This window comes from Delphinus delphis, chromosome 13, assembly GCF_949987515.2.
Source record: "Delphinus delphis chromosome 13, mDelDel1.2, whole genome shotgun sequence".
Lineage (NCBI taxonomy): Eukaryota > Metazoa > Chordata > Mammalia > Artiodactyla > Delphinidae > Delphinus > Delphinus delphis.
Genome location: NC_082695.1, coordinates 28390502 through 28418242, shown reverse-complemented (window position 1 = coordinate 28418242; position 27741 = coordinate 28390502). Strand labels below are relative to the sequence as shown.

Below are 27741 nucleotides of genomic sequence, written 5' to 3'. Positions count from 1 at the left end.
AGAATTGTCGGGAGCTCCAGGAATGTCAGGTCCATCTGTGTTCAAGTTTAAATCAGAAACACGTTCAAGGGGCTTCCCTGGTGGCGCAGTGATTGAGAGTCCGCCTGCCGATGCAGGGGACACGGGTTCGTGCCCCGCTCCGGGAAGATCCCACATGCCACGGAGCGGCTGGGCCTGTGAGCCATGGCCGCTGAGCCTGCGCGTCCAGAGCCTGTGCTCTGCAACAGGAGAGGCCACAACAGTGAGAGGACCGCGTACCACAAAAAAAAAAAAAAAAAACACGTTCAAGAGCTGGACAAGAGTGACATCTTGTAACACTGGCTGCACTGCCTGCCTCCGTTCGGGTAAAAGAACATTTAATAAAGCTGCTGAATGCTGAGATGAATTAAGCATGATGAATCAGAAATTCCAACTAGTAACTCTTGTAAAATGGTTCCAGATGTTTCTCTTGGGAAAGGAGGCCCTCTCCTACGTATATACCCAAGATAATTAAAAACCTACATTTACTCGAATACCTGTACACGAATGTTCACAGCAGCACTATTCACAACAGCCAAAACGTGCAACAGCCCAAATGTCCATCGAAGGATGAATGGATGAACCCACGTGGTCCATCGACACAGTGGGATCTTACTTGGCCATAAAAGGAATGAAGCACTGACCCATGTTACACCCTTGGAAACATTATGCTAAATGAAAGCCTGACACAAAAGGCTACGCATCGTATGAGTCCCTTTTTAATGAAACATCAGAACAGGCAGATCCGTAGAGACAGAAAGTGGACTGGTGTTTGCCAGGGGCAGAGGGAGGTGAGAATAAGGAGTGACTGCTCGTGGGTGCAGGGTTTCTCTGGGGTGATGGACACGTTCTAAAGGTGATCGTGGTGATGGGTGCACAACTCTGTGAATAAACTGAAAACTACTGACTTGTACACTTTAAATGGGTAAACTGTATGGCATATGCATTATAGGTCAATAAAACTGTTCCATTAAAAATAGACAGAGGGAAAATATAAAACTTAAAATCAGAGAGTCCCAGAACTGGAAGAAATCTTAAAGGTGGTCTCATACAAACACATGAGTTTAGAATATCAAGGTCTTTGGGTTCTTTGGACAGTTTTCCTTCCCTTTTGTGTCTGGTGCCAGATTCGCAGCTGCTGCAGGTTTGCACAGGAGATCTGCTGCGCCTTTGAAATCTTTTTTTCGTGGAAACGTGAATCCCCTAATCCCTCCAGGAATGCACCGCGGGTGTTGCGTTTCCATTTAACCATTGTTTCCTCTCAGGGAGGCTGCACATTCCCACTGAGGACACCCTCAGCCTGTTGTAGGGTGTCGGGTACACGTGCAGCTTAGTTAATTACTAAGATCCCCCTTAGTAACTGGGGACCGTGGGCCTGCACCCTGGCCCAGCCCACTCCCCTTCCTCCTCCCCGCCCCCCTGCTGCTTACGGGCTGAGGTGGGGCTCTCCAGGGCCCCGGGGACCCCCTCCCGTGTGGGGACTTGGAGGCTCAGCTTCCAGGCGCCCTTCCATGGGACTGCACACGTTCTCCTACAAGGGCTTGGCCCTTGTTTCTAGAAAGCAGCTGCAGTCCTGTTCAGCCAGCCCCACTCCCTCTCCAGCTGTAAGTGCAGGAATCTGGGGGCTTTGTGGCGGGGAGCACGGGGTCTGGGAGCCCAGGCACCAGAAGCTCAGGGTGCAGCTCAGTGCGACAGCAGTGCCCTCGGGGCTCCTGTCCCCGAGGCCCACTCTTGGCCACCATAACCTACCTCTTGCTGGTGATCTGGACGTTCCCTTCTTGTGTTCAGAACCCGTGCCCCCTCCCCAGCGCCTGGTGTGATGCCTCGTGCCCTTGGGTGTCCTGAAGCTGTTTCTGGAATTCAGTCCTCAAGCCTGCATGGCCTTCTCTTCCCTGCCACGTGCTTCTCTGTGAGCCTGTTGGCACCTGGCGGCCTTGTCATGATGCTACCAGATCTGCAGCCCGTGTTCTGGCCCTGTCCTTGTGCCCAAAGCCAAGAACTCCCTGACCCTCCCCCCAGCAGCACTTCACAGGTCAGTCCTCACCTCTTGGCTGTCCTGAGGCCTGGTCCACCCACCCGCTTCTAATTTTGTCTTCCTGCTACCCTCTCACCGCCTCTCTCCTGCCCTGGCCCCTCACGTGCACATCCTCACCCTCCTCCTCCACCTGTCGGCTGTGTGCTCATCACTCCAGCTGAAGCTCCAGCCTCTGACCAGAAGGACCCGTTCTGTCCCCGGGGAATAGGACATAGTGGTCAGAGTGAAGAAGCTCCCCTGGCTGGGACCTGAACCCAAAATCCATGCTCAACCAGAAATATTGTTTTAGGATTCCTCATTAGGCACCTCTACTATGTTTTACACTAAAATTTTCCCAAAGAAATATGTATCTAATTCTACAGCCATTGTCAGTAGGAATATACCAAACCCACTTCTACAGACATTTGCTTTAAATCTAACCTGTTCCCAAAAAGAGGGTCTTCTCCCTCCATTTTGCCTCTCAGCACGTAAAACAGGACTCAGAGTGACTAAAAGACCAAGAATAATACCTCCAGGTGTTACATAATCAAGCTTGATGCCACGGAGAACTTTTGTCAGACGACTTGACAGAGCCTGTCTGGAAGCAAAGACCAAAGTCGTGATTCTTTGAGTCTCTTATCCCTAATAAAAATACATAATTATTTTATTTCTGTTCCCACACAAATAAGTTTCTCCTGTGAGTCTCTTTGGCATGCTTCAAGTGCACAAGTTTCTCAGAGAATTAGGATTTTAGACAGAATCTTAGGTATAAGAGTGGGAGTATTGTGAAGGAGAAAATCAAAAGCTAAAAAATTAATTTGGTGGGGAAAAAATACTTAAGGAAAATTATATGTTCCCATCACAATGGGGTAGATTTCTTTAACTCTCTACTATGGGTCATGGATCTAATTACTAGAACTTTATACTTATCAGTTGTTTTGTGAGACTATAATTTGGAAATAAAAGGTAGAGTCCTTAGACAAATCTTACTATATCTTAAAAAAAATTTTTTTTAAACCAAGTGCAAGAGCAGCAAAACGCATGCCACCTGGCCATGGTGGGCAGCAAAGGCCCCTTTGGCTCAGTCTCCCTGAACCTTGGAACCACAGGGAATTCTGATTCTGCCCCAGCCCTTGTGGGTCATGCTTCAGGGAGAAAAGAGACAGGCCAGAGCTTTGTGGGTAACTCTCTGCTCAGCTACATAGGAAGGAAGTGAAAGCCTCTGGAACTAATACATGAAATTAACAAGGTTGCTGGATATAGGATCGAATACAGATGTCAACTGTATTTCTTTGTACTAGCCATGAAAAATTCCAAAAATGAAATTTAAAAAAAAATGCACCTTCAAAACAACATCCAAAAAAATTACTTAGGAAAAAAACCCTAACAAATGAAAGATGTATACACTGAAAACTAGGAAACATCGTTGAGAGAAAATAAGACACAAACAGATATTACCATGTTCATGGATTAAAAAGCTCATTGTTGTTAAAATGGCACTTCTCCCCAAAGCAACCTAGAGAGGCAGTGCAATTCCAGCCAAATACCAGCAGCTTTTCTATAGAAACTTACAGGCCAGTTCTCAGACATATGTGGAAATTCAGAAGACCAAGAATAGTCAGAATGATGTTGGAAAAGAACAAAGTTGCAGGACTTAACACCTAATTTTAAGACTGACTACAGAGCTACGGTAATCATGATGGATGGAGTTGGCACAAGGATGGACATGTGGGTGGGTGGAACAGAATTAAGTCCAGGAACAGACCCACGTGTGTATGGTCAGTTTCAGCAAAGGTACGAAGGTCAGTTTCAAAAATTCGATGGAGAAAGGGTAGTCTTTTCAGTAAATATGCTGGGGGGGGAAGCTGCATATCTGCATGGAAAAAAGTGAAGCCTGACCCTTTCCTCCCACCATATCCCCAAATTAACTCAGATTGTAGACCTAAATCTAAGAGCTAAAAATATTAAACTTTTAGAAGAGATCTTGGAGAAAAAAACTTTACTTTGGGTTAGGCAAAGATTTCTTAGAACACAAAAAGTGAAAAGCAAAAACTGATTAATTAGGGACTTCCCTGGTGGTCCAGTGGCTAAGACTCCACACTCCCAATGCAGGGGGCCCAGGTTCGATCCCTGGTCAGGGAACTAGATCCCACATGCATGCTGCAACTGAGAGTTCTCACACCGCAACTAAAGATCCCGCATGCCGCAGCTAAGAACTGGCACAGCCAAATAAATAAATAAACTTAAAAAAATGATTAATTAGACATCATCAAAATTAAAAGCTTTGCTCATCAAAAGATGCTTAGGAATGGGCTTCCCTGGTGGCGCAGTGGTTGAGAGGCCGCCTGCCGATGCAGAGGACACGGGTTCGTGCCCTGGTCTGGGAAGATCCCACATGCCACGGAGCGGCTGGGCCTGTGAGCCATGGCCGCTGAGCCTGCGCCTCTGGAGCCTGTGCTCCGCAATGAGAGAGGCCGCAACAGTGAGAGGCCCGCGTACCGCAAAAAAAAAAAAAAAAAAAAAATGCTTAGGAAAATTAAAATGCGAGCCACATTGGGTGAGAAAATGTTGGCGAAACCTGTAGCTAAGAAAGGATTTGAATCCAGGCAATTTTTTAGAATATTTTACTCTTATGAAAAATAAAACTATAATAAGAAGACATACAACCCAATTTTTTAATGGGAAAAATATTTGAACAGACACCTCAAAATGAAGATATGCGAGCAGCCAACGTGAAACGATGTCCATCGTCATTGGCCATAAGGGAGATGCAAACTTAAACCACAGCCAGATGCCATTACACACCCGTTAGCATAATTAAAATCAAAAAGACTAACAAAACCAAGTATTGGTGAGGTTTGGAGGAACTCGAACCCCTACCCATTGCTCTTGACAGTGCAAATGGAATGGTCACTTTGGAAAACAATTTAGCCATTTTTTAAAGTTAAACATGCACCTGTCCTGTAACCCAGCAATTCCACTCCTGGGTATTAACCCAAAAGGGATGATAATAGAAGTCCATACAAAGCCTGGTACACAGATATTCCTAGCAGCATTACTCATAACAGTCAAAAACCATAAATAACCCCAATGTCCATCCACTGGTGAGTGAGTAAACAAGCAAAATGTGGTCTTATCCATACAATGGAATAGGACTCAGCAGTTTTTTTTTAAGCTGCTAAAATACATAACAAAATGGGTGAATCTCAGAGAAATCAGGCTAAGTGAAAGAAGCCAGACACAAAAGACTCTATGATTTCATTTATACAAAATTTCTAGAAAAGGCAAAACTATAGAGACCAAAGTAGATTGGCAGTTGTCTGAGACCAGGGAAGGGGGCAGATGGTGGAGGGGTTCTAAGACTTGGCTGTGTTAGTTGGGTGTGTGACCGGATAAGTAAATGGGTGAATTTTAGGGCGTATAAAGTATACCTCAAGAGGCTGTTAGAAATGATTCTAAGAATAGTTAAAGTTGGCTGTCACAGGGGGAGAAAGACGAGTGTGATGTATATTGTAAATGTGGGTTTGCTCTCACTGGTCTCCAGCCATGAGGAGCTGCTACAGAAGAGAAGGAGGAAGCTGGCCAGGCCCTGAGGCTGCTTCCAGATCCAGACTGATCACGTCCTAGTCAGGGGCTCAGGCAAGTACAAAGGATCCAAGATCATTCCCATTTCGTCATCTGTAAAACGAGAGCTGCATCACCTGCATGGCAGGGTATTTGAGACTCAAGTGAGCCCTCGGCCGAAGACCCTGAGAAGCTTGCCTGGGACCCACGAGGCCCCAGGAAAGGCCAGGGTGACGCCACTTTACGTTTGGTTACTTGCTGTGGTTGTCACCCACGGAGGTCGTGCTTCATGCTGGGAAAGACTCGGGCTTGGGGACCCCTGATTACTGTCGACACTTTATTTGGTTTGTTTAGCCTGGTCTCTGAAAGCTGTTTCTAAATAGAATTTGAAGCATCCTGTATTAACTTAGACCTGAGGATGGACAGAGATTATAAATAACCAGGCGTGACGGATCCTACACAGACCTTCAACTTGACATCCACCAGATATCTGAAAAAAGAAATGACAGAAACCTATTAGATCGTTCTACTCCCCGAGGGGTACAACTGAGTAGGTGTATTTTAAATGAATCAGACCCAAACTTGAGCTTTAGAAAATTCTACTTAAATGGCTACTCTCCTGACTGTTTCTGAGGCCCATTTGATGGTCATGGTGGCCGTTGTTCACTGCATTACCGTGGAAAGTTCCGGTAATCATTTATTTTTGCTCCAGCGTGTTCCAGAAAGGATTTAGTGCCACTCACAAAGTTATAATACAAGTTAATTTAAAAAAACCAAAGTATGGCAGAAGGAAGCTAGGAACAGGTAAGTGAGTGATATAGTAGCAGAGGTGAAGTTGGTACCCAGAGCATAAAGGCAAGGTCTACACACAAGCTGGGACCAACCCCCAAACGGGATTTCTGAACTTCTTGGCGGTCAATTCAGTGACATAAATGAAAGCAGCAGAAAAGTCACAGGATCCCAGAGGATTAAAAATTAATAATGAAATTGGTAAAGAATTTTCTTGAGAGATGAAAAAAAGTATTACTGACACTAAAATTAAAGAGGAATATTTTCCATAAGTCATCCTAGGAATAACAATTTTCACTCAACCCAGTAAGGGTTTCCACCACCCTCAGGACAGGGCACCACATGTGGGAGCAGCTCCACCTGAGACCTGGGTGCCCTCCAGGCCACTGGACGACATCTCTTTCACCAGATAAGAAATATTATGCTTTTGATGGTTATGTCCAAAACAAAAAGTGAATCTTAAGTGTCAGTGTAACCAAAAGTTGTTTTATTGTATTACATTAGCAGAGAAATCATGCAATAATTTTTTACATTTCTTATTGGCAGACATTTATTTGTTTTAAAGCAGTTATGAAGAATTAAAAAAAATTTTTTTTTTTTTTTGTGGTACGCGGGCCTCTCACTGTTGTGGCCTCTCCCGTTGCGGAGCACAGGCTCCGGACGCGCAGGCCCAGCGGCCATGGGCCCAGCCTCTCCGCGGCATGTGGGATCTTCCCAGACCGGGGCACTAACCCGCGTCCCCTGCATCGGCAGGCACACTCTCAACCACTGCGCCACCAGGGAAGCCCTAAAGATTTTTTTTTAAATTGTTACCTACCTGAGAATTCCAGGCTAGCTTTGAGTACACTTTATACCTACAGGAAGGCGTAAACAGCAGAACGAGAAGGAAAGTGCTGTAATAGGAAATGGAGGAGTTGGGTATTTAATTTTAGTTTAAATTTTGATTTAAACATCAAAATTATGCTATGAAAATTTAAAGCCTTGCTTTTTAAAAGTAGGTTTAATTTGGTATCATTATCATGTTTATTTTCTATAACACAACTCAAACTCCTTTGAATTAGAATGACATAAATGACCATGTATTTCAGTTGCTAAATATATGAAGATCACAAGGTGATTCTCAAATTCAATAATACAGAAAAAATTAAGAAATGTCATTTAGTAATTTTCTTTTTATGCTCTCAGTGTCTCTCAACTCTCAGATGTCAAAAACAAGTGAGACTTCACTGTGAATCACCTTTTCAGTCACACACACACACACACACACACACACACACACACACCCCACTGAAATTATTTTTATTTAGTATTATTCATCTTAGTTGCTAACGGAGGCATACTAAAAGTATTCCTCATATTTATTTCCCAGTTGTTTTAACAAATGTACAAGAATTCTAGCCAGGCTCTGGACAAATGTTTGAGCACAGCTAAAGAAGCTGCAGTGGTTAATGATTTTACAGAATCATTTCTTTACTGGTTTATGTATTTTTATTTGAGATTGTGGTATTGTGGCTATGACTTCTAAAGATTTATCTTTTAGAAATAATGTTGAAATAAAGTAATATGGTGTGAGAGAACTGCTATTAAATAATAAAGGTGGGAGGGAGATGAAAGAGGGAAGAGATATGGGGATATATGTATATGTATAACTGATTCACTTTGTTATAAAGCAGAAACTAACACATCATTGTAAAGCAATTATACTCCAAAAAAAAAAAAAAAGGTGGAGAAAAGGGCTGAGATACAGATAAAAGAGAACAGCCACTTGAGTGTGGAATCTGCCTGTGGGTAGTGAGTGCCCAGGGGACGTTCTCTCTCCTTGTGTAAGTTTGACATTTTCCCTGATAAAAAGGTGAAGGGGCCACAGCAGCAGCAGCCCTGAAATTTTCCACGAAGATCTGAGAACTCCTTAAAGAGCAAACGTAGGGAATCCTGGGGACCTGGCCCTGGTCTAATCCCGCTTCTTGTTTCCCAACAAGGAAGACAAAGCAGCAGATCGAGCCTGTTCTGTCTCCTCCGTGTTGTCCACGGCGCCTGCTGTAAGATCCCGGCACTCACGGTTCCCATCTCACTCTGCTGTCGGCATGTCCCCAGGAACCGTGCATTTTGTTTCTTGGGTCAAGCACCCCTCTGTGACTCTGTCTCAAAGGCTTTTGCTCAGACTGTTGAAGAAAAAATGATTCTGACACTTGTTAAAGACAGTAAGGAACTTTCTTCCCAGGACCACTGCACAGGGGTTTGCAGTAGGGGGAAAGTGGGGCTCAAATCCCAATATCACCACGACAGGGGTATAACTGCCCTCCTGGACCGTCCGGATAATAGCACAATAGAGCATTTCTCTTTAGACCTGGGGTGTGTGTGTGTGTGTGTGTCTCCTCATTTGACTCTTTGAAGGAAATTTTTCAAGGAAGCCCACAGACTCCTTCAATGGAGTGATGAGAGCGGCCCTGGAAGATTCCAGAAGGAAGCATCAATCCAGGGAGACAGGGTAAACGCTGAGGGTCCAGCTCCTCTCCTTGGCGTGGAGACTGTCCCTTCCTGTCCCCTGTGGGCAGTTTGGGTTTGTTGTTGATGACAGGCAGGCACGATAGATACAGAGACGTGCGGCACAAGCTTAAAAGCTGTTCCCGACACTGGGAGTCAGGCTGGGATGGACTAGAACCTGGTGAAGCTGCACTCAGGGCCCCCTGCTCCCCCTTCCAGGTCTTATACCTGATTTGTACCCATAATTCTGTGTTCCTTTTTTTCAAAGAGGGTCCACAAGTTGTGTAAGCATCAGGCCTCTCAATACTTGGATCCACCCTTGTATGGAATCGTGAACCAACTCAGGTCTTGTTTCTTCCTGCAAAGAATCTGCGCTGATTCTTAGGGAGAGCAGCCTCGACTGCTTCCTGGCGGGGTCACCCCAGGCCCTCTCCTGCAGAGCAGAGATGGAAATCGGGGCTTCCTTGGTTTGGGAAGGGATATAAATATTCTAACAAAGAGTTTTGTGAAAATTTATGTAACTTATTTTATACTTAGCTGCTAATGTATAGTCATCTGCTTCCATAGCACTGTTCATTTAATTTGGATAATTTTGGAAATACGGATTCATAGAGCCACCTTTACTGAGGTAGACAGGCTGCTATTTCAGAGGCTGCTGGTGCCGTAAGGGATGGGCCTGCGCACAGTGTGTGAACCAAAAATCCCAGTTCACGCTTAACTCAGAGTTTCTAAAAAGGTCAAAAAGAGTAAATCACTATCCCCAAAGGGTATAATTTTAAAAGTTTCTTTCTTATATACCTAATGCTTTGGGGCTGAATTTAACCCGTCTGCTCAACCATGTCTATTCATAATCGTGGCTCACCTAGAAAATTTAAAAGAAGCAGCTAAAACAGAACTTGCCGTTGTAACAAGCATGTTTTTTCACGGCTGAAATGGCCATTCTGCTAGTCAGGTCGTTGTGTCCTGAGAACTTTCAATTCTTGGTTGTATTGATAGTTGGTGAATGTCATTAATTTTTGACTTGTCATTTCCACTTTGAGGAACTTTCTGGAACAATAAGAATGTTTGAGCAGTAGATTGAGTGGTGAGATCTGGACCTTCCACCCCATGTGTGGAGTCAGCCTCCACGAAGAAAACAATTTATGCACTCCCTGCAAATGTTTTTGGCATTTTCTCTTTACTTTTAACTTTCGGAAGAAGGTAACACATGGGTTTTCTTATCTGTAACTTTTTCAAACTTCAGGAATTCTTCGATCACGTGAAGAAGCTCTGGGATGACGAAGGTGTGAAGGCCTGCTTCGAGAGGTCCAACGAGTACCAGCTCATCGACTGCGCCCAATAGTGAGTCTGTCCGCGAGGACCAATCCGTGCTGCCCTCCCAGAATCTCTGAACTTCCTTAAGTACAAGGAACAAATAATTAACAACTCATTGCAGAAACCAGCTTTTAACATAAGATGAGTTCAGTAGATGCAAAACTGAAAATCCAGCAGGAGGCAGTGTTTCGGGGAAGAACCAGAAGCAGTTATATTCATTTTACCTCGATCTTTGTATTCAGTTCTAGTCATTTTTTGCCTTCTATAGAGTTATAGGCATGTTCATAAATTATAACATACTTAGGTATTCATTACTATGTTTTAATTTTGGAGCCGGGGCCCCCAAATTAAAATTTAAATAACCCACATCTGCCGCCAGGCCGAAGCTCTTACTTAAAGTAATGAGATCATCCTACACACATTTGAAGTAGACTAGAACCTCAAGAGTAGATGGTAATTAAAATAATAAGTAAATATTCGATGAAAAAAATGTATGAGGAGAAATAAGCAAAGGACTCTGGTGCCAAGGCTGGCTCATTGTTTTTCCCTGAAATTCTCATTTTCCTATTTCCTATCTTTCGCTATTTTAGATTCAGTCTATAACTATTACAGCATAATGGTCCCCAGAAGAAGGTTAATCAATGAGTTTTAGCTGTGTTTGCTCATTTGATAACAAAAACTGTATTTAAAGTTTGTCTTAAATAACCCTTTGGGCAGCAAGAAATAAGCTTTTATACATTTTAAGTCTGTAAACTCTAAAAATCCATACTTGTGGGAAAGGTTCCAGAAGGTCAAATGGAATTCACAGTATTTGGGACCAAATCTACACTATTGAGAACTACACTGTGAATACTGACTTTAAGGACAGGGAGGTGCGGCCGTCCCCGGGCCCTCCCCACCCCTCGGAGCTCAGGCTCCATCACCTGTCACGGGCGAGGGGTGCTGAGCGGGGTGGGCAGGGCCCAGGAGGGGACGCAGGCATGTCCCCAGCACTGACAGGAAGCGTGTGGGACCCAGCGGTGATGGAGGTGGCTGTGGACAGGCGAGAGGGGTCGAGGGGCCACACCTTCCCAGGCCAGGGAATGTGGATTTTCCTCCGGACGCAGCGAGCGGTCATCGGCTGGAAGAGTGAGGCTGTCAGGTCACTCTGGTGCTGCGTGGAGGGTGAAACGGAGGCGGCAGAGACCCGTGGGTGCACACAGGCAGGTGGTGGCCGTGGAGGTGAGCCTGGGGCCTCAGGGACAGAGCCAGGCACTGGATCAAACAAGGGAGGTGGAGGAAAGGGGGGGGTGGTCATTGAGGATGACCACGGGGCCGTTATTGGGACAGGGACCCAGGAGATGTCGTTTATGGAGGACAGGATGCCATCAAGCTCTGGTTTGGGGAAGTCTAGCTGTGATGCCAGAGGGAATTTCTAGCACAGCTGGAGATAACATTAACATTCATATAGGTTTGCGTTTGAGGTTCTGGAGGAATGTGTCTGACCGTGGTTCCCAGTATTTCTTGAGCGAAGTCGCCTCTGGACCAGAGCGCCCTTCAGTGTCACATTAGGAGTTTCTCTTTCTTATAAAAAGAGACAACGCATCACCATAGCAATAGAATTAATGGTTTACTTTAAAATAGAACATGCAAAGTAAATTTGACAAAAAGAAGCAACATGAGCTTTGACAACAGGCAGTGAGGATCCAGATCTTTGCTCTGCTGCCGAGAGCAGAGAGTTTGGGCAGGTTACTTCCATGGGGATAAAATTATGGGCTGTATTCCTGTACAGTTGTTGTAGGGTTAAGTAGAGACCCGAAACCCCAGAGTGGCACCTGGCACACGTGAGCCCTCCTGAGCTCTTGCTGCTGTGTCTCCAACGTGGGAACCGAGGTCCAGGGGGTAACCTGAGGCCACTGAGATCGGGGTTCCCACCTGGGGGGTGGCAGGGCGGGGAGCCCCCGCCAAGCTCTGCTATTTCTTTCAGTTCCGTACTTTCAAATTACAGGGAGTGAGACTCTGAGGCACGAGGTCAAGACCCCAGGTTCGTCAAAAATAAAACACCAGGGTTCCTGCGGTCTTCACTCTGGGCTCGGCAGAATCACAGAAAGCCGTTCCCCCCTAAACCTCGCTATCTGGGTCAATCATAACGTCCCAGCTTTGCTTTTTTAATCCATTTTAATATGCATGGGAATCAGGTTAGGTCAGCAACCTTTGTCTCTTAATAACAATCTTGTTTTTCCTCTGCACTCAGATGTTGAGGTTGGGGGTGAGACATTTCAAAAACAAGTAATATTTCAGTAACTCTTGTTAGACCGACACATGGAGACAGATTTTTTTTGTTGTCAAATAAGATATTGAAGGAACATAGCTGCTTCCACCTCCCATCACCTTTGCTCATGAAATAAAGGACAGAAAGGACATTTCAACGTCCAGCCGGGGATGTCCTGGGACCAGGACGCTCATGCCGGCTTGCCCAGCGCCCCGGAGTTCCAATTCCTTGGCGAATGCATGTTGTTCCTCCTCAAAGACCTGGTTCCTTAGTGGGAGTTCTTGCATGAAATCAGGGCTATCGGAAATAAGCGAATGGGCAGATCGGGAGCCCGGGGCTCAGCGCGGGGCCGATGGGGCACTGAGCTTTGCCCTGGCAGAGTCCAGGGTTCTGACAGGTCTGTTCCTCTCTCTTCTGAATCCTCTGAGAAAATATCTGCCGACATCTCAGTGTGACTCTAAGTCACTATGTTACCTGCTCAGCAGTCTTGTGTTTTGAGCCCAAGTGCTAATTAAGAAGGGATTCATTCTAAGCCCTGTTGAAGTAATTTCTTCCATGGCAGAAACCACGGGACTATTTGGGGGAAGAGGCGCTTCCCAGGGGGGCTGAGCTGCCAGTGAAGAATCCAAGGATGGTCTCGCCACGGTAACTCAAAAGCTTAAACACAGAGGAACCTGGCAGTTTCTCCCCTGGGTATACACCCAAGAGAATTAAAAACATACATCCACATAATAATGTGTACATGAATGTTCACAGCAGCATTATCCACAACAGCCAAAAAGTACAAACAATGCAAATGTCCATGAAAGGATAACTGGATGAACAGCCGTGGTCTGGCCACACAATGGGATCTTATTTAGCCATAAAAGAGAACAAAGCACCAACACGTGGTACAACATGGATGAACCTTGAAAACGTGAGGCTCAGTGAGAGAAGCCAGACATAACACATATTGAATGAGTCCAGTTGTATGAAATGCCCAGAACAGGCAAATTCATAGAGACAGAAAGTAGATTAGTGGTTGCCAGGGGCTGGGGGAGGGGGAAATTGCGAGTGACTGTTAAAGGGTACGGGATTTCTTTTGGGGATAATGAAAATGTTCCGGAACTGAATCGTAGTGATGGTTATAAATATACTAAAACCCGCTGAATCGTGTACTTCAAAATGGTGAGGTTTATGTTATGTGAATTATATCTCAATTTAAAAAAGGAAATATTACAGGGGAGGGAAGGGTCCAGGGCAGGACAAGCAGTGGCACCACCAGTCAGTCTTGGTGAGGACTCGTGAGAGCAGAAATCCTGCCTCCTCTCGGTCCTCTTCCCAACAACAGATTCAAGTCTAAGCAAGCATTTTAAGGGCTGCTTCTTTGTACCCGTCGCCCCCTCTCCAGGCCGCGACACACGGGCGCACGTGGAGCTCCCAAGTTATAGATCACCTTTCATATAAAAATGAGAAAGTCTGCTCGGGTCTGTGCGTGCTACCTGGCATGCAAGGCGCGGACACTTGCTAAGGCTCCTTCAGGAAAGGGGGGATTTGTTCTGAGTCTCTCAGAGCCACTGAAGCCCAAGGCATCACAACCTCTCTGTCCCTGTCTGCTGACCCGTGGGGCCATCCCATAACCCTCAGACCAGGGCCCAGAGGAAACAGGGCAGACGGGTTTGCTCCAACCGGGCAGCGTTGTCTCTGTCACCCCGGCCAGCGGCCACCTCTGCGACCCCAAGCAGGGCTGCGGCAGGCGGGGTGGGCACTGCACCATCCAACACCAGGACCAGCCTGGCTGGAGGAGCATGGCAACAATCATTATTATGAACTTCAAGGGTTATACATTTGGTAAAAATGAGTGTCTTTGCAACATGAAGCAAGCTGAGCAAATTAGCAGAGATTATATTTCATACAGAGGTCCCCAATTCCCACTGTGAAAATTAAAAACAATCTCTACTACATTAGCCCCCAAAATGCGTTTCCTTTAAGTGCTAATAATAAGTGATTATGTAGCCATGTAAACAGCTATTTTGAGAGAAAGGAAATCAGGGAAAATCTGATTTTTATTTATTTATTTATTTATTTTTGGCTGCGTTGGGTTCTGGGTTGCTACACGCGGGCTTTCTCTAGTTGGGGAGAGTGGGGACTACTCTTTGTTGCAGTGCACAGACTTCTCATTGCGGTGGCTTCTCTTTGTTGTGGAGCACGGGCTCTAGGGCGCATGGGCTTCAGTAGCTATGGCACGTGGGCTCAGTAGTTGTGGCTCACGGGCTCAGTAGTTGTGGCTCATGGGCTCAGTAGTTGTGGCTCGTGGGCTTAGTTGCTCTGCAGCATGTGATATACCCGGACCAGGACTCGAACCCGTGTCCCCTGCATTAGCAGGTGGGGATTCTTAACCACTGAGCCACCAGGGAAGTCCCTGGAAAATTGGATCTTTAGAACAGGTTTATAAAATCATACTCTGCTTAATCTAACTTGAAACTCTACAACTTGGAGTGTATGTAGGTTCTCACACTTTGCACACATGTGTTTACATGATACTCACCTTTCGTATACATCCATTTACATAATTGGTTTTAGAACACTCTGGAAAGGAGAGAATATCCCCCTCAAAAGAAAAGAGCAGTGAGAAAGGTGTAGTGATTTCCCACGTGTGCCCTTTGCCGCCCGGCAGGAGCCCATGGGGGCCCGTTTGTCCCCTCCACACCAGCCTGGATCTCAGGGCTTGCAAGTCCTTGAATGTGAGCTTTCAGGACAATCTGGAAATTATTCACAAAAATGAAGTTTCAACTTCAAAGTGGATTTTTAGGTCATTGTAAAATAAACTATAATTTTAAATATGCATCTTACTATATAGTGTTAACTCACTAAATATCCAGTCAATTATCTGAGTGCTTCTGAACCCTCGATTTGACCTTCATTTCAGCCCAGTTTATTTTCAGATTCATTTTCTAGATCTGTAGCATTGGAAGTGCTCCTGTTTATGGGCAGTAATGTTTTTAAGTATGAAGAATATATTACATGCAAATATCTCAGTATAAGTGGGTCAGCCTGGTTCTCCTCTGCCGTCTTCGGAAACTTCACCCCGAGAAGCAGCTTCTGAGAGGGTCCTGAGGGTGGGAACCTGCACTTTCCTCGTGGGTCCTCTTTGCTCCCACTGTGACCACACTCACCACACTCTGACACCAGATGTGTTACACCAGCCGGGTGTCCCACCATTTAACTCAGTTCTGACACTCCCTTCCCAGGAGATCCTCAGGCCCCACAGGGTAAGGGCTCAGGCCACGAGACACCCCACTTAAGGTGCCAATCACGACGAGGTCCCCAGGGAACCCCCCACGTCTGTCCCACTTGACTGCAGATCGGAGGTGCCCGTGTCCTCCTCCACCTCAGATTCAGTTTTCTGCTAGAACAGCTCACAGAATTCAGGGAAATGCCTACTTAACGCTTACCGGTTTATTAAAGGATATGATAAAGGACACAGGTGAACATCCAGATGAAGAAGTCCCCAGGGCAAGGCCTGGGAGGGTCCTGAGGGTAGGAGCTTCTGTTCTGTGGAGTTGGGGGTCCCCCCTCCCAGCATGTGGGTGTGTCCACAGCAGGGGAGCTCTCCAGGCCCCATGCTGCTGGGTTTGCTGTGGAGGCTTCCCCATGGGGGCATGATACATCATTAACTCAGTCTGCAGCCCCTCCTCCCTTCCTGGAGGATGCAGGTGGGGCTGAAAATTCCCAGCTTCTAACCACAGGTTGGTCTTTCTGGTGACCAGCCCTCAACCAGGAGCCCACCCAGAGTCACCCCATTAGAACAAAAGATGCTCCTCTCACTTAGGAAATTTCACGGGTTTCAGGAGCCCCGTGTCAGGAACCAGGAACAAAGACTACCTTTTTTTTCCGTGATTTCACACTGTATACATGGATCTTTTCAAACCTCTCGGAAAAACTACTCCCCTGAGCGGAGAATCCTGGGGGATTCCCGTTCCTTGTCTCATGGGTCCTCAGACTTCCTGTAAAGGCGGCAGGACTCCACGTCCTCGCGCCTTCCAGCAGGTGGAACGAGTTTCCTGTTCACTATGTATTGTCAGATTCATTCTGAAGGCTGTGGACATAGGGCCATTGAACCAGATAGTGTTAAGTGCGTGCACACACACACACACACACACGCACGCACACATGTTTTTGCTGCCTTACAGCTATTTTTCCTCATGTTCCTTAGAGCTAGACCCTTTGTCAAACAGTATCCCACGTGGGGTGCCAGCGTGCTGAGGGCTCCGCAGGGCTGAGGTGCAGGATGTGTCGCCCTTAGAGCCCCCCCCCCAGAGCCTTTGTGGCCACTCAGTTGATGCCAGGAAACCCCAGTCTCCACGGGGCTCAGGTTAAAAATTAGGGCTAGTGTCCAGAATTTGTAGCAGCAGAATGAAATGCATCAAATACCAAACCAAAGTGGTACTTGAGTAGAGTGAAATTTTCAGTGTTCACACTGGTAACACTTAACTTACTGTATGACCTGTGTAGTGTGGGTATGGATGGCGGCTGGTCTCCTCTGGGCTCAGCGTCCAGGGTCTCCTGCTGGGGGAGGGGTGTGTGGAAATACTCTGGTTTATGTGGTTGAGTAGCTGCAAACGGTAGCAGAAATGGGTTTTTTCGAGTTGGCCTTATAATCAATCACAGGAAACATTTAAGTTAATTATGCAGGAATGTGGAAAGGAGAAATGCAAGAAATTTCCCACCAACTGGAATTCCTAGCAGCCCCTAACCACTCCTCCCATTCCTTAAGGTAAAGTCAGATAGATGCTTAAATGTTTTAATGTGTCACATTTCCAACTTGATGACGGGACTCTGACCCTCACATGAGCCCGAGCTTCAGTGGCATCTGAAGAAGCGGGTGCCCTGTCCTCACCTCGAGGTCCTGCAGCTGGACGGGGCTGGTCGTCTAAGCAGTAGATGTCCTTTCTCCCCAAAACTGCACATCTAAAAACATGTGCATAACGTCTTGATAAGAGTTAGCGTTACACAGGTGTATGCATTTGTCAAAACTCAGCAAACGTACACTCACAATTTGGGTTTCTATGGATCAAAATTTACATCAAAAGAGTGAACTGTGAACAAACATTGATTTTAGCTAATGACCTGGGTGCTGAATCATGTAGGAGGAGGCATTCTGGTGTTTGCAATTTTGTTGAAATTATCAGAAATAAGATGGATAAATGGGGTAGATGTGTGACTTTTTAAAGTACAGTAAAGGACTTCCCTGGTGGCAGGGAAGTGGTTAAGAATCTGCCTACCAATGCAGGGGACACGGGTTCAAGCCCTGGTCCAGGAAGATCCCACATGCCGCGGAGCAACTAAGCCCCTGTGCCACAACTACTGAGCCTGCGCTCTAGAGCCCATGAGCCTAGAGCCCGTGCTGCGCAACAAGAGAAGCCACCGCAAAGAGAAGCCCGCACACCGCAACGAAGAGTAGCCCCTGGGCTTCCCTGGTGGCGCAGTGGTTGAGAGTCCACCTGCCAATGCAGGGGACACGGGTTCATGCCCCGGTCCGGGAAGATCCCACATGCCACGGAGCGGCTGGGCCCGTGAGCCATGGCCGCTGAGCCTGCGCGTCCGGAGCCCGGGCACAGCAACAAAGACCCAACGCAGCCAAAAATAAATAAAATAAATAAATTAAAAATAAAGTACAGTAAAAATGGTAATGGCAGAATCTAGGTGGTGGGTATTCAAGTATTCACTGTAAAATTATTTCAAGTTTGCTGTGTGTTTGAAATTTTTCATAATAAAATGTAGGGGGAAGAAAAATATACATAAGTATAGATGTGATCAGAAGTCTACAGAAAAATAACATAGCAGCACAGAGTAATGCATTGATAGTACCCCATGAAGTATATAATATGGCACATAAGACATTTGATGTGGAAGGGTTTTACTACCATTCTTTTAAGTGTTTGTTGAATTATGTGAAACACTTGCAAAGAGCCCAGGGAACTCAGGCTGAAAACCACTCATACTACTAACTATTAATACGATGTGCAGCTGCAGAGTAATGTTAAGAGACGTGTCCTGTAATTCTCAGCTTCCAAGTGTAGCTGCAGAATAGCCCATTGTTATAGAAACTTACCATGCACATCATATGAGTTAACATATTCATCCTCACACAAACGCAAAGAGTTTATTATCTCCATTCTACAGAGGAGGAAACAAAACTGCCCACGACTACATAGAACTACCAGGCTGTTACTTGATTTAACCAGGATTTCACATTTTAAACCTAAAGATTGTGAGAGACTATTATGGTTTAAAAGTTTAACAAACATTATGTGAGCATGAAATGCATGCCAGGTGCTGCCACAGAATAAATTTTAAAGATGATGAGGGTGAATCCTAGCTTATAAATAAGTGGATTTTCACAAGGACACCCATTTTCTCAGATTCTGAAGTCGCTCTCCTTAACTGTTCATTTTTATCACATTCGTGTATCAAACATAGTTTGCAAATGAAAACCAGGATAGTTGGGGTTTTTTTATAGAGGTCCTCATAGTTCAAGAAATTTAAAGGATAATTCACCGAAAAGAGAAAATATTTGTAAACTATGTATCTGATAAGTTATTTGTATCCAGAATATATAAAGAACTCTTACAACTCAATAACAGAAAGATAAATAGGGCTTCCCTGCTGGCACAGTGGTTAAGAATCCACCTGCCAATGTAGGGGACACGGGTTCGAGCCCTGGTCCTGAAAGATCCCACATGCCGCGGAACAACTAAGCCCATGCGCCACAACTACTGAGCCTGTGCTCTAGAGCCCACGAGCCACAACTACTGAGCCCACATGCCACAACTACTGAAGCCCGTGCTCCTAGAGCCCATGCTCTGCAACAAGAGAAGCCACCTTAATGAGAAGCCCGCACACCACAATGACGAGTAGCCCCTGCTCACCACAACTAGAGAAAGCCCACGCGCAGCAACAAAGACCCAATGCAGCCAAAAATAAATAAATAAAATAAATTTATTTTAAAATAAAGATAAATAACCCAATATTAAAATGAGCAAAGGATCAGAAGAAACATTTCCCCAATAAGATATATAAGTGGCCGGTAAGCTGTGAAAATGTGGTCAACATCATTGGCTCTCAGGGAAATGCAAATTGAAACCATAATGAGACACCACTGTACACCCACTAGGATGGCTAGAATCAAAGAGTCAGATGAAAACTAATGTGGCGAGGATGTGGGGAAATTGGAACCTTCATATTTTTGCTGGTAGAGATGTAAAATAGTGCAGCCGCTTTGGAAAACAGTCTGGCAGTTCCACAAAAAGTTAAACACAGAGTTACCGTATGACCCAGCAATTCCTAGGTATACATCCAAGAGAATTGAAAACATACATCTATACCAAAACTTTAAGACAGGGACTTCCCTGGTGGTCCAGTGGTTAAGACTCTGTGCTCCCAATGCAGGGGCCACGGGTTTGATCCCTGTTGCGGGAACTAAGATCCCGCATGTCACGCAGCACAGCCAAAAAAAAGAAACAATCCAAATCAACTGAGGAATGGATAAACAAATTGTGGTCTGTCTATGCAATGGAATATTATTTAGCTGTAAAACGGAATGAAGCACTGACACACACAGAGCAACATGGATGAGCCCTGAAGATGTGATAAGTCAAAGAAGCCAAACACAAAAGGCCACATACTGTGTGATTCCATTTATATGAAATACCTAGAATAAGTATTTCTGTAGAGACAGGAAGTAGGTTAGGGTTGCATAGGGCTGAGGGGAGTTGAGGGGGCGGATTAAGAGAGGACCTGCTTGATGGGTACCGGGTGCCCTTTTGGAACAATGCAAATTCTAAAAGTGATCGTGGAGCTGGTTGCACAAGTCTGGAAGTACGAAGAAAACCACTGAATTGTGTGCTTTAAATGCACTTTGAGACCCCCTGTTGCAACTGGCTTGTTAGATTAATTTGGACACCACAGTAAAATTAATATGGAGACTGCTGATCATTTGAATCTGCCTAATTTCAGGGCGATTCTATTTAATACCAAGGAAAAAGCAAAAAGAGAGACTCCGTTCAAAAGCGGTGAACGATTGCTCCACAGAAGTGAATGCTCCTGACCCTATAAAAGGATCTCTGTCTCACCTGTGTGCTTGAACTGGCAGTACAGGTATGCTGCTGAAAGAAAGGGGAAGAGGAGAAACGGAAAAACAAAAATACTGATTCAAAATACGATTCCCATACTGAAAAGATGTCTTGATATCTCTAAAAAATATCTTTATGGAAACTGGCAGGTAATTTTATAAGAAGTTATTTCCATAGGATTTTGAGCTGTTCTTCTCCACACAGTGCCCAACACAGTAACATCTCATTAAATATTTGTTGAATGAATAAGTAAATCTAATCAGGTATTTTAAACTCTCCGTTATGAATGGGTCAGTGGGCCACTGTTGGCTGTTCCCCACCATGCCTGGAACAAAGCCCAGCACATAGTAGGTGTTCAGAAAGCAACTGTTACAAGAATGGACTTTTACATTTTAACTGTTCATTCTCATTTGTACAGAATTCATCTTTCTCTAAAACTCAGATAAAGGCACAATATCTTATTATTCAGAATAGCCAGAAAGTGGAAATAACGCAAATGTCCATCGTACGATGAAAGGAGAAACAAATGTGGTCTAATCAGACAATGACTGTTGTTCAGCCTTGACAGGACGAAAGGCTGGTTCCTGTTTTCACATGGCCTTCTTTCGAGCAGAAGCATTCACTTCTGCTCAGAGAAAACGGGCTGCTCTAGTAAATAGTACATTACATAAGGACTTCCCTCCTTCCAGTAAACAGTGAGCATGTGTTCACACTGTCAAGAAATGTAATTACAGTCTTTCAAGTATGATTCAGGGAGTGGAGGAGCTGCCCTTTGGTAATTTCACATCAAAGAAAGCTTTCAAAAAAGGAAGAAAGTAAAACCGTCCTTCTTCCTTACACCAAATTCCATTGATCACATAATAATTAGACTCCATGATACCAACAGAAAGCTACCTTTCAAATACAAGCTTCATTCTGTTCTTATATTAACTTACTAAGCACAGATGGAATTCCCATGTGCTCACTAACCGTTTTATCCACGTGATCACAGTTAAGTGCTTGGTACTCAGTGTTTCCCATCCTGTTCTCCATCGATGTGAACCTCGAGGGCCGGGCATTGTTTCTGAGGAGAAGGAATGAAGGATTCCTCATACCAGCTACGGGGGCTCAGAAGGAAGTCACTTTGCCGTGACTCTCTGCTAAGATGTATGCAGTAACTAAATATATCCTCTTCTTTTTTTATATATAAATTTATTTATTTATTTTATTTTTGTCTGCGTTCGTCATCGTTGTTGCGCGCAGGCTTTCTCTAGTTGCAGCGAGCAGGGGCTACTCTTCGTTGTGGTGTGCGGGCTTCTCATGGCGGTGGCTTTTCCTTAATGCAGAGCACGGGCTCTAGGTGTGTGGGCTTCAGTAGTTGTGGCACACAGGCTCAGTAGTTGTAGCTCATGCATGGGCTTAGTTGCTCCACGGCATGTGGGATCTTCCCGGACCAGGGATCGAACCCATGCCCCTGCATTGGTAGGCTGATTCTTAACCACTGCACCACCAGGGAAGTCCCAATATATCCTCTTCTAAAACTGACAAGACTTACATCATTTTTCCAAGAAAGGATACATTTTATTATCCTCAATTGACCATGTGTAACGACATCTCAGATCCCTTCTAAAATAAGAAATTTGGCGTGAAGTGAGCACAGATTGGAGGGCCCGTTTCTCACTGTGGTTCTTCCTCTAATACATGGTGTGCTGGTGTGACACAGTGGTGTATCTGGTCTCTGACGACAGGGCGGCCCTGGGCCTACAGAAGGCTGTCTGCATCGGGAAGCCCTCAGTTGACCCCCTGCTTCTCAGGCTGGCCTGCCCTCAGTCAGCTGCCTCTCCAGGACCTGGGAGGTGGTGGGACCTGCGTCCCGGGGCTGTGGCAGACACACGACACGGTGGACACCACCTGTGCTATTTCCTTGCTTTATTTCATGTGAAAGACATTGAAGAATTTGCAGCATCTCCCCTATTTGTGTAAGCTGAAATTCAGGGAGCTCTGAACTCTCTTTTAACCCCTAAACTGCTCTGAAAATACATTTTCTCTCTCCCGCAGTATGCTAGAGTTTACTGTTAAGTATTGTTTTCCAGATGTTAACCCTGGCTGGGATTTATTATATTTAGGACACAGTTAAACATGCCTCAAGGCAGCCTAGTGGTTCCTGGAATAGAAGTATCTGCTAGAACCTAGCCTCACTGGGCAGATTTATCAGGGAAGCTCCGCCAGCACCTCTGTGCCCCAATTGTGGCGACCCTTCCAAAAAAAGAAATGCGGGGGAAATGCACCCCTCTGCTTTGTGGAACAGTATAAATGCATCACGTGTGTGGATTACTTACCTGTCCCCACCTCCCACCCCCGCCGTACATCCCGAGCCTCGAGCCAGGCAGTACTTGTGGAAACAGGTGTGAGCTGGAAGAGTCTGGCCCAAGTCCACCAAACAGTAGAATAAGAAAGCGTAGCCAGTATATTTGAGTTCAGATACCTTGTATCTGATGACTCAGTTCAAAACCATTTTAAAGCTGACACTGCTTTTAAAAATACCTACCTTTGGCCTCCTTCAGACCACAGGTGTTCACTGCCTCAGAGAAACTGAAGGCTATCGTAGTAATTATAGCAATGTAGAAGTGTTAACAAGTATCTGGCTTTTTTAACAGGATTTTTCACGTTTTAAATAGAAGTTTTAAGTTATCTCTAGTAGGATTCATTGAGTTACGTTATAGTGGAGTTCTCGTCCTGTTTTGCTTCCTAACTGAAGACATCAGCTTAAACTAACAAAAGCTTTACATTTTGGCTCAAAAGCTTGATTGCAGCTCCTCCTTGAACAAAAGAAATTGCGAGCTTGGGCACTAATGGCCCGGGACTCCTTCTTTTATGTGGACGGTGTGGGTTAAACTAGACCTGAAGGGACTTTAAGTGGTTCTCAGAGTACATGGCTGTCAGCACTGTCCTCTGTTCTGTGGCCATGGGTATTTTAAATCACATGACCCACTTAAGCTTAATTTAACTGTGACAGGATGCTACTTAAAAGCTGTGTCTCGGGATGGGTCAGATACAGCACCGATAAAGGATGTGGGTGTATCAGCTGCACACACCGGTACCAGGAGCGGCAATGAGGGGCCCAGGGTTGGGTCCTGACACTCAACCCCACCAAGCCCTGAGGACGCTCTGCTTCTAATGTTTCCATTATTCCCAGAAGGAGCTGCCAGAGCAGGCCTAGACAGGGCTGTGATGTGTAGCAGATTTACTGCCCAGGGTGCACAGTAGCTGTTTTTAACGTACGGCTTGTAAGCTGAATGTTCAAGTTTAAGGGAAAAAAAACTTGTGTGAGAACCGTCAGCCTCCAGGTTCCTGGAGAGCGGTCCCCTCTGCAGCCCGGCTGGACCGGCGAGCAGTCCTGTCCACCTGCCCCGGAGCTGTGGTCCTGAAATCCCTTCTGACCCAGAGCAGTGGCCGCAAGATGACCTACTTCCCATCAGGCAGCCAGGCAGCTGTTAGGTACTGCAACATGTTTCTATGCAGGGAATAAGCTTTTCTTAAAATTAAAGAAAAAGTAGCAGAATAAAGATTCCCAGTGACGAATGGAAAGAGTGATGGGAAGAGGCGTGCAGGCACATGTCGCAGACCGTGAAATATTTCAGGTCTTTGTTTTCCGACCACAGTTCCTTACTCTCTGCTTATGTTCATCTGTCCCTTTGAGGCAGGAGGAGGAGATTTTCTCACCAAAGGAGGAGATTTTCTTCCTACAAACTTTTGTATGTGGAGGAGTAACATAAAGATAGACACAGTCCGCCTTCTCCTTTTTGCTGAATCTTCTCTGTGCGTTCCACACGAGATCTGGCAACACCATCACAATTGCCGGGAGAAAAGCAATTTAAACAGCACATTTTTTTCTCTAAGTAAATCTTAAAACGAATCTCTACAGATTGTTTTAGGGACTTTTTTAATGGAATTATGCCATGTATACCATTTTGGTCTGTTCCTTTTGCTCCAGTTAAGTTTTTAGGATGTATTCATGCTTTGAGTATGGGTATAGCTATTTATTTTCATTGCTATGCAGTATTCGATTGTAAAAATCTGCCACAATTCATATCTCTGTTCTGTTCACAGTTACGTTGTTTCTAGGTTTAGGTCATGACGTCTTGTTTTGTACCTGGGGCACACATGCAAGCGTTTCTCTGGGGTGGGTCATTGCAAGCAGAACTGGTGCTCATGGGGGTGCACTTTTTAACTTTATTAGATAAAAAAAAGAGAGGTTATATCTACTGACACTCCCACCAGTAGTGTATGAGAGTCTTCACTGTTTCACATCTTGGCCAAAGCACACTATTTTGAGACTTTGCCTGAATTATTTGAATTCAGGGATTTTTTTTTAAATTTAATAGTTTTAAGCAGCCTCCCCCAGTTCCAGGACCTGATGAAGACATGACTGTTAGATCCTAGGTCCTCCTTTGCCAGTTTTACAATTGAGGAAACTGAGGCCCGTAGAAGTGAGCTGGTCTACACCAGATCACACGAGGAATCACCCAGCTTTACCAGAAGGGACCAGCGCCCGGTGCCCTGACTCCCAGTCAAGGTCACACCCAGGCCTCCCCCTCCTGCTTTCACATTGCTTCTTTTGTTGGGAAAGTCCAAAATCGTCCTAAAATAAGACCAAACTGAAGAGAATCTGGAGTTATGTTTCAACAAAACTCAAGGGGGGAAATTAATATTTAGAGTCTTAAAAAAAAAAAGGAATTACTGCTATTGCTGTTTTCTGAATCAAATTGTTCTTTATTGCAAAGAGGATCGGGAAGGGGTGGGGAGGCTCCTTCTGTGAACGGCTGGGTGCAGTAGGGATTGCTTTCCTCTGCACCAAGGGAAATCCCGGAAGTCTTTAGAGCCCAGAGTGTTGAGGTTTCATTTTCAGCCTGTCGTCAGATCAGTAAGGTGTTCAGCATAGAGCAGGAAAATCCCTGTGTCCATGTGATTAGACCATCAGGACAGGGGGACTCGGGCTGTGCTGCCACCCTGAGAACCACTGACCGGGCGTTTCCCAGCTGCCCCTGTGCGGAGCATCGTGGCAGTCCACTCAGGGGCGACTTTTCTGTTTCCTTCTAACGCTTTCTTGTTTTCATTTTTCAACCTGGACATCATGTTAATATAATTTGAAGGATAATGGCTTTGCGATTTCCCAAGGTTTGAGGAGTCTCGGAGTCTCACATTATGGCTGTGTTCCTAAATGAATAGAGAGGAAAATTATATATATAATAGGTGCAGTGGTGTATGTCATGCACTCCTGGAAATGGTCACCAAGGGGGTATGTGCCCAGTGCCGGGTCCTTCGCCTGCAGTCATATGTTCAGCAGAAACACACTGAGCTTCCGTGTGTCCCCGAGGGTGACTGGTACCTGGTGCCAAGCAGTGAACTTTCAAAAGCGGGTGGTTCCAGATGATTCCTAAGAATCTGACCTGAATAGCTGGGTGCATGGAATGCCCTTTAGCAGAAGGAGCAGGTTTGGGGGGAAGGACCGAGCAGTCAGTGGGAGGACTTGGCAACGGCCTTGCACCCCCAGCTCTCCAGGGTCAGCAGGTCGTTGGGACATTGGGCTCAGAAGGAAGCTGGCTCTCGGAAAGTGACCATGAGAGCTTCAGCCTGGGTCATACTGAGCACGGTGGGGTGGCTGAGGTGTCAGAGAAGAAAGCAGAGGGCCAGGCCTGGGAAGCAGGCCCACGGCAAGGTCAGCCTCCCCTCGGCGTCCAGTCTGCCCGGGCCTCTGGAGTCCTCAGCTGGAGTCTGGAGTCCAGGCTGTCCAGCAGCCAGAGGAGACCCGCCTCGGTCAGCAAGCGTAGCCTCGGGGGCTGTCAACTTCTCTGAGCAGCCTTCCTTAGCTCCTGTTAACCTCGCAGTCAATCCAGTCCTCAGCTGTCTCAAAACAACTCCTGCTGCATCAACCTCTTCCTTTAAGTAGAAATGATAACTCCACTGGATCCCATGTTAACTTACTGCATCCCCCATTGTTTCTTACTTGTCCCACCGCAGCCCTGGAATCCCATTCCTCACGCTTAGCAGCTGTGGACCCAGCCAGTGGCTTAGCGTGCTGTGCTCCAGTTCCCTGGCCCATAGGATGGAGGTGTTAACAGCGTCTACCTCCTAGGGTTTGTGAGGATGACATGGGTCAGTTCATGCAAAGTGGCCAGAACAACCCAGCACATCAGGACTTAATATGTTAGTTGTCATTATCCTCATAATCTGTCAAGGTTTCTCATGCTTATATTCCAAACCCTGTCACATAATGGAACAGGCCATGGGTAACGGTCAAGGAACTGGCTTGCTGACTGCAAGGGACCCAAAAGAAAGGGCGGAGGGGGGGGGGACAGTGGGTGAGCAGTGAAGGGGGTGGGGCCCTCTAAGCCCCACTTTAAACAGATTTCTTCCCTTTATTGGTCTTTTATATTCTGTTTCTAGGAATGTCTCACGTGAAGAAAGAGTTCTGCTTTAGGGAAAAAAAGTAATCTTGGCTAAGCTGCTGACGAGGGTAACGTCCTAGCCCCTCTCAGCCACAGTTCAACTCAGCAAAACCTTACTGGGTTCAGTGCCTGCTGTTTGCAGAGCGTGTGCTGGGTTCCACGGGGGGAAAAAGGAATAAGACTGTTCTCTGCCTCCACGCAGTTCGTAATATAATAGGTACCCGGACCCCATGCCAGGCAGTCTGACATGTGTGCTGTGCGGGGTAAGGGGACAGCACAGAGCGGGGGTCCTGGAGAAGCAGCTTTGAGCAGGGGCAGGATCACAATAGGCAGAGATGCGACGGCTAGAAGCCCAGGCAGTGGGGACAGTGTCCGGAGGACCATCCCTCCTCATCCACACTGACCAAGTGACACAAATGGTGTTCAGCCTCCAAGCTCAGTCTGGCTTGACTAGGTGAGGAGGGAAAGAAAAGGGAGGGTGGGGACCGTGTTCGCCGCGTGCCTTTCTGCTCAGGTTTTGGAGCAAGAGAGTGATATAACCAGAGCTGCGTTTTAGGAAAATGCATGTGCAACAGCACCACTGGCAAACTATCACACGAGGCCCAAAGGGATGGTGAGACTTTGGATTAAAACTTTCTCAAACAGAATTACTCTCAGAGTTCATTTTCAGCCTAGCTCCTTAGGGCAGGTTGGGCCCTGCTATGTTGTTATTGCTGTACGGGAGGAATCTTCCTAAAAGAAAAAAGCCACAGCACAGTCTGCTGC

At 45.9% G+C, this 27741-nt stretch overlaps 1 protein-coding gene across 2 annotated transcripts in view; it reads left to right on the top strand.

Annotated features, from left to right (window-relative positions):
* Nucleotides 1–27741, top strand: part of GNAL (G protein subunit alpha L) — a 90558-nt gene that overhangs the window by 47898 nt on the left and 14919 nt on the right. For both annotated transcript variants that reach the window (XM_060028643.1, XM_060028644.1), the window contains one exon: nucleotides 10113–10210. In XM_060028643.1, coding sequence (XP_059884626.1) covers nucleotides 10113–10210 — 98 coding nt within the window. The remainder of the gene's footprint in view (nucleotides 1–10112; nucleotides 10211–27741) is intronic.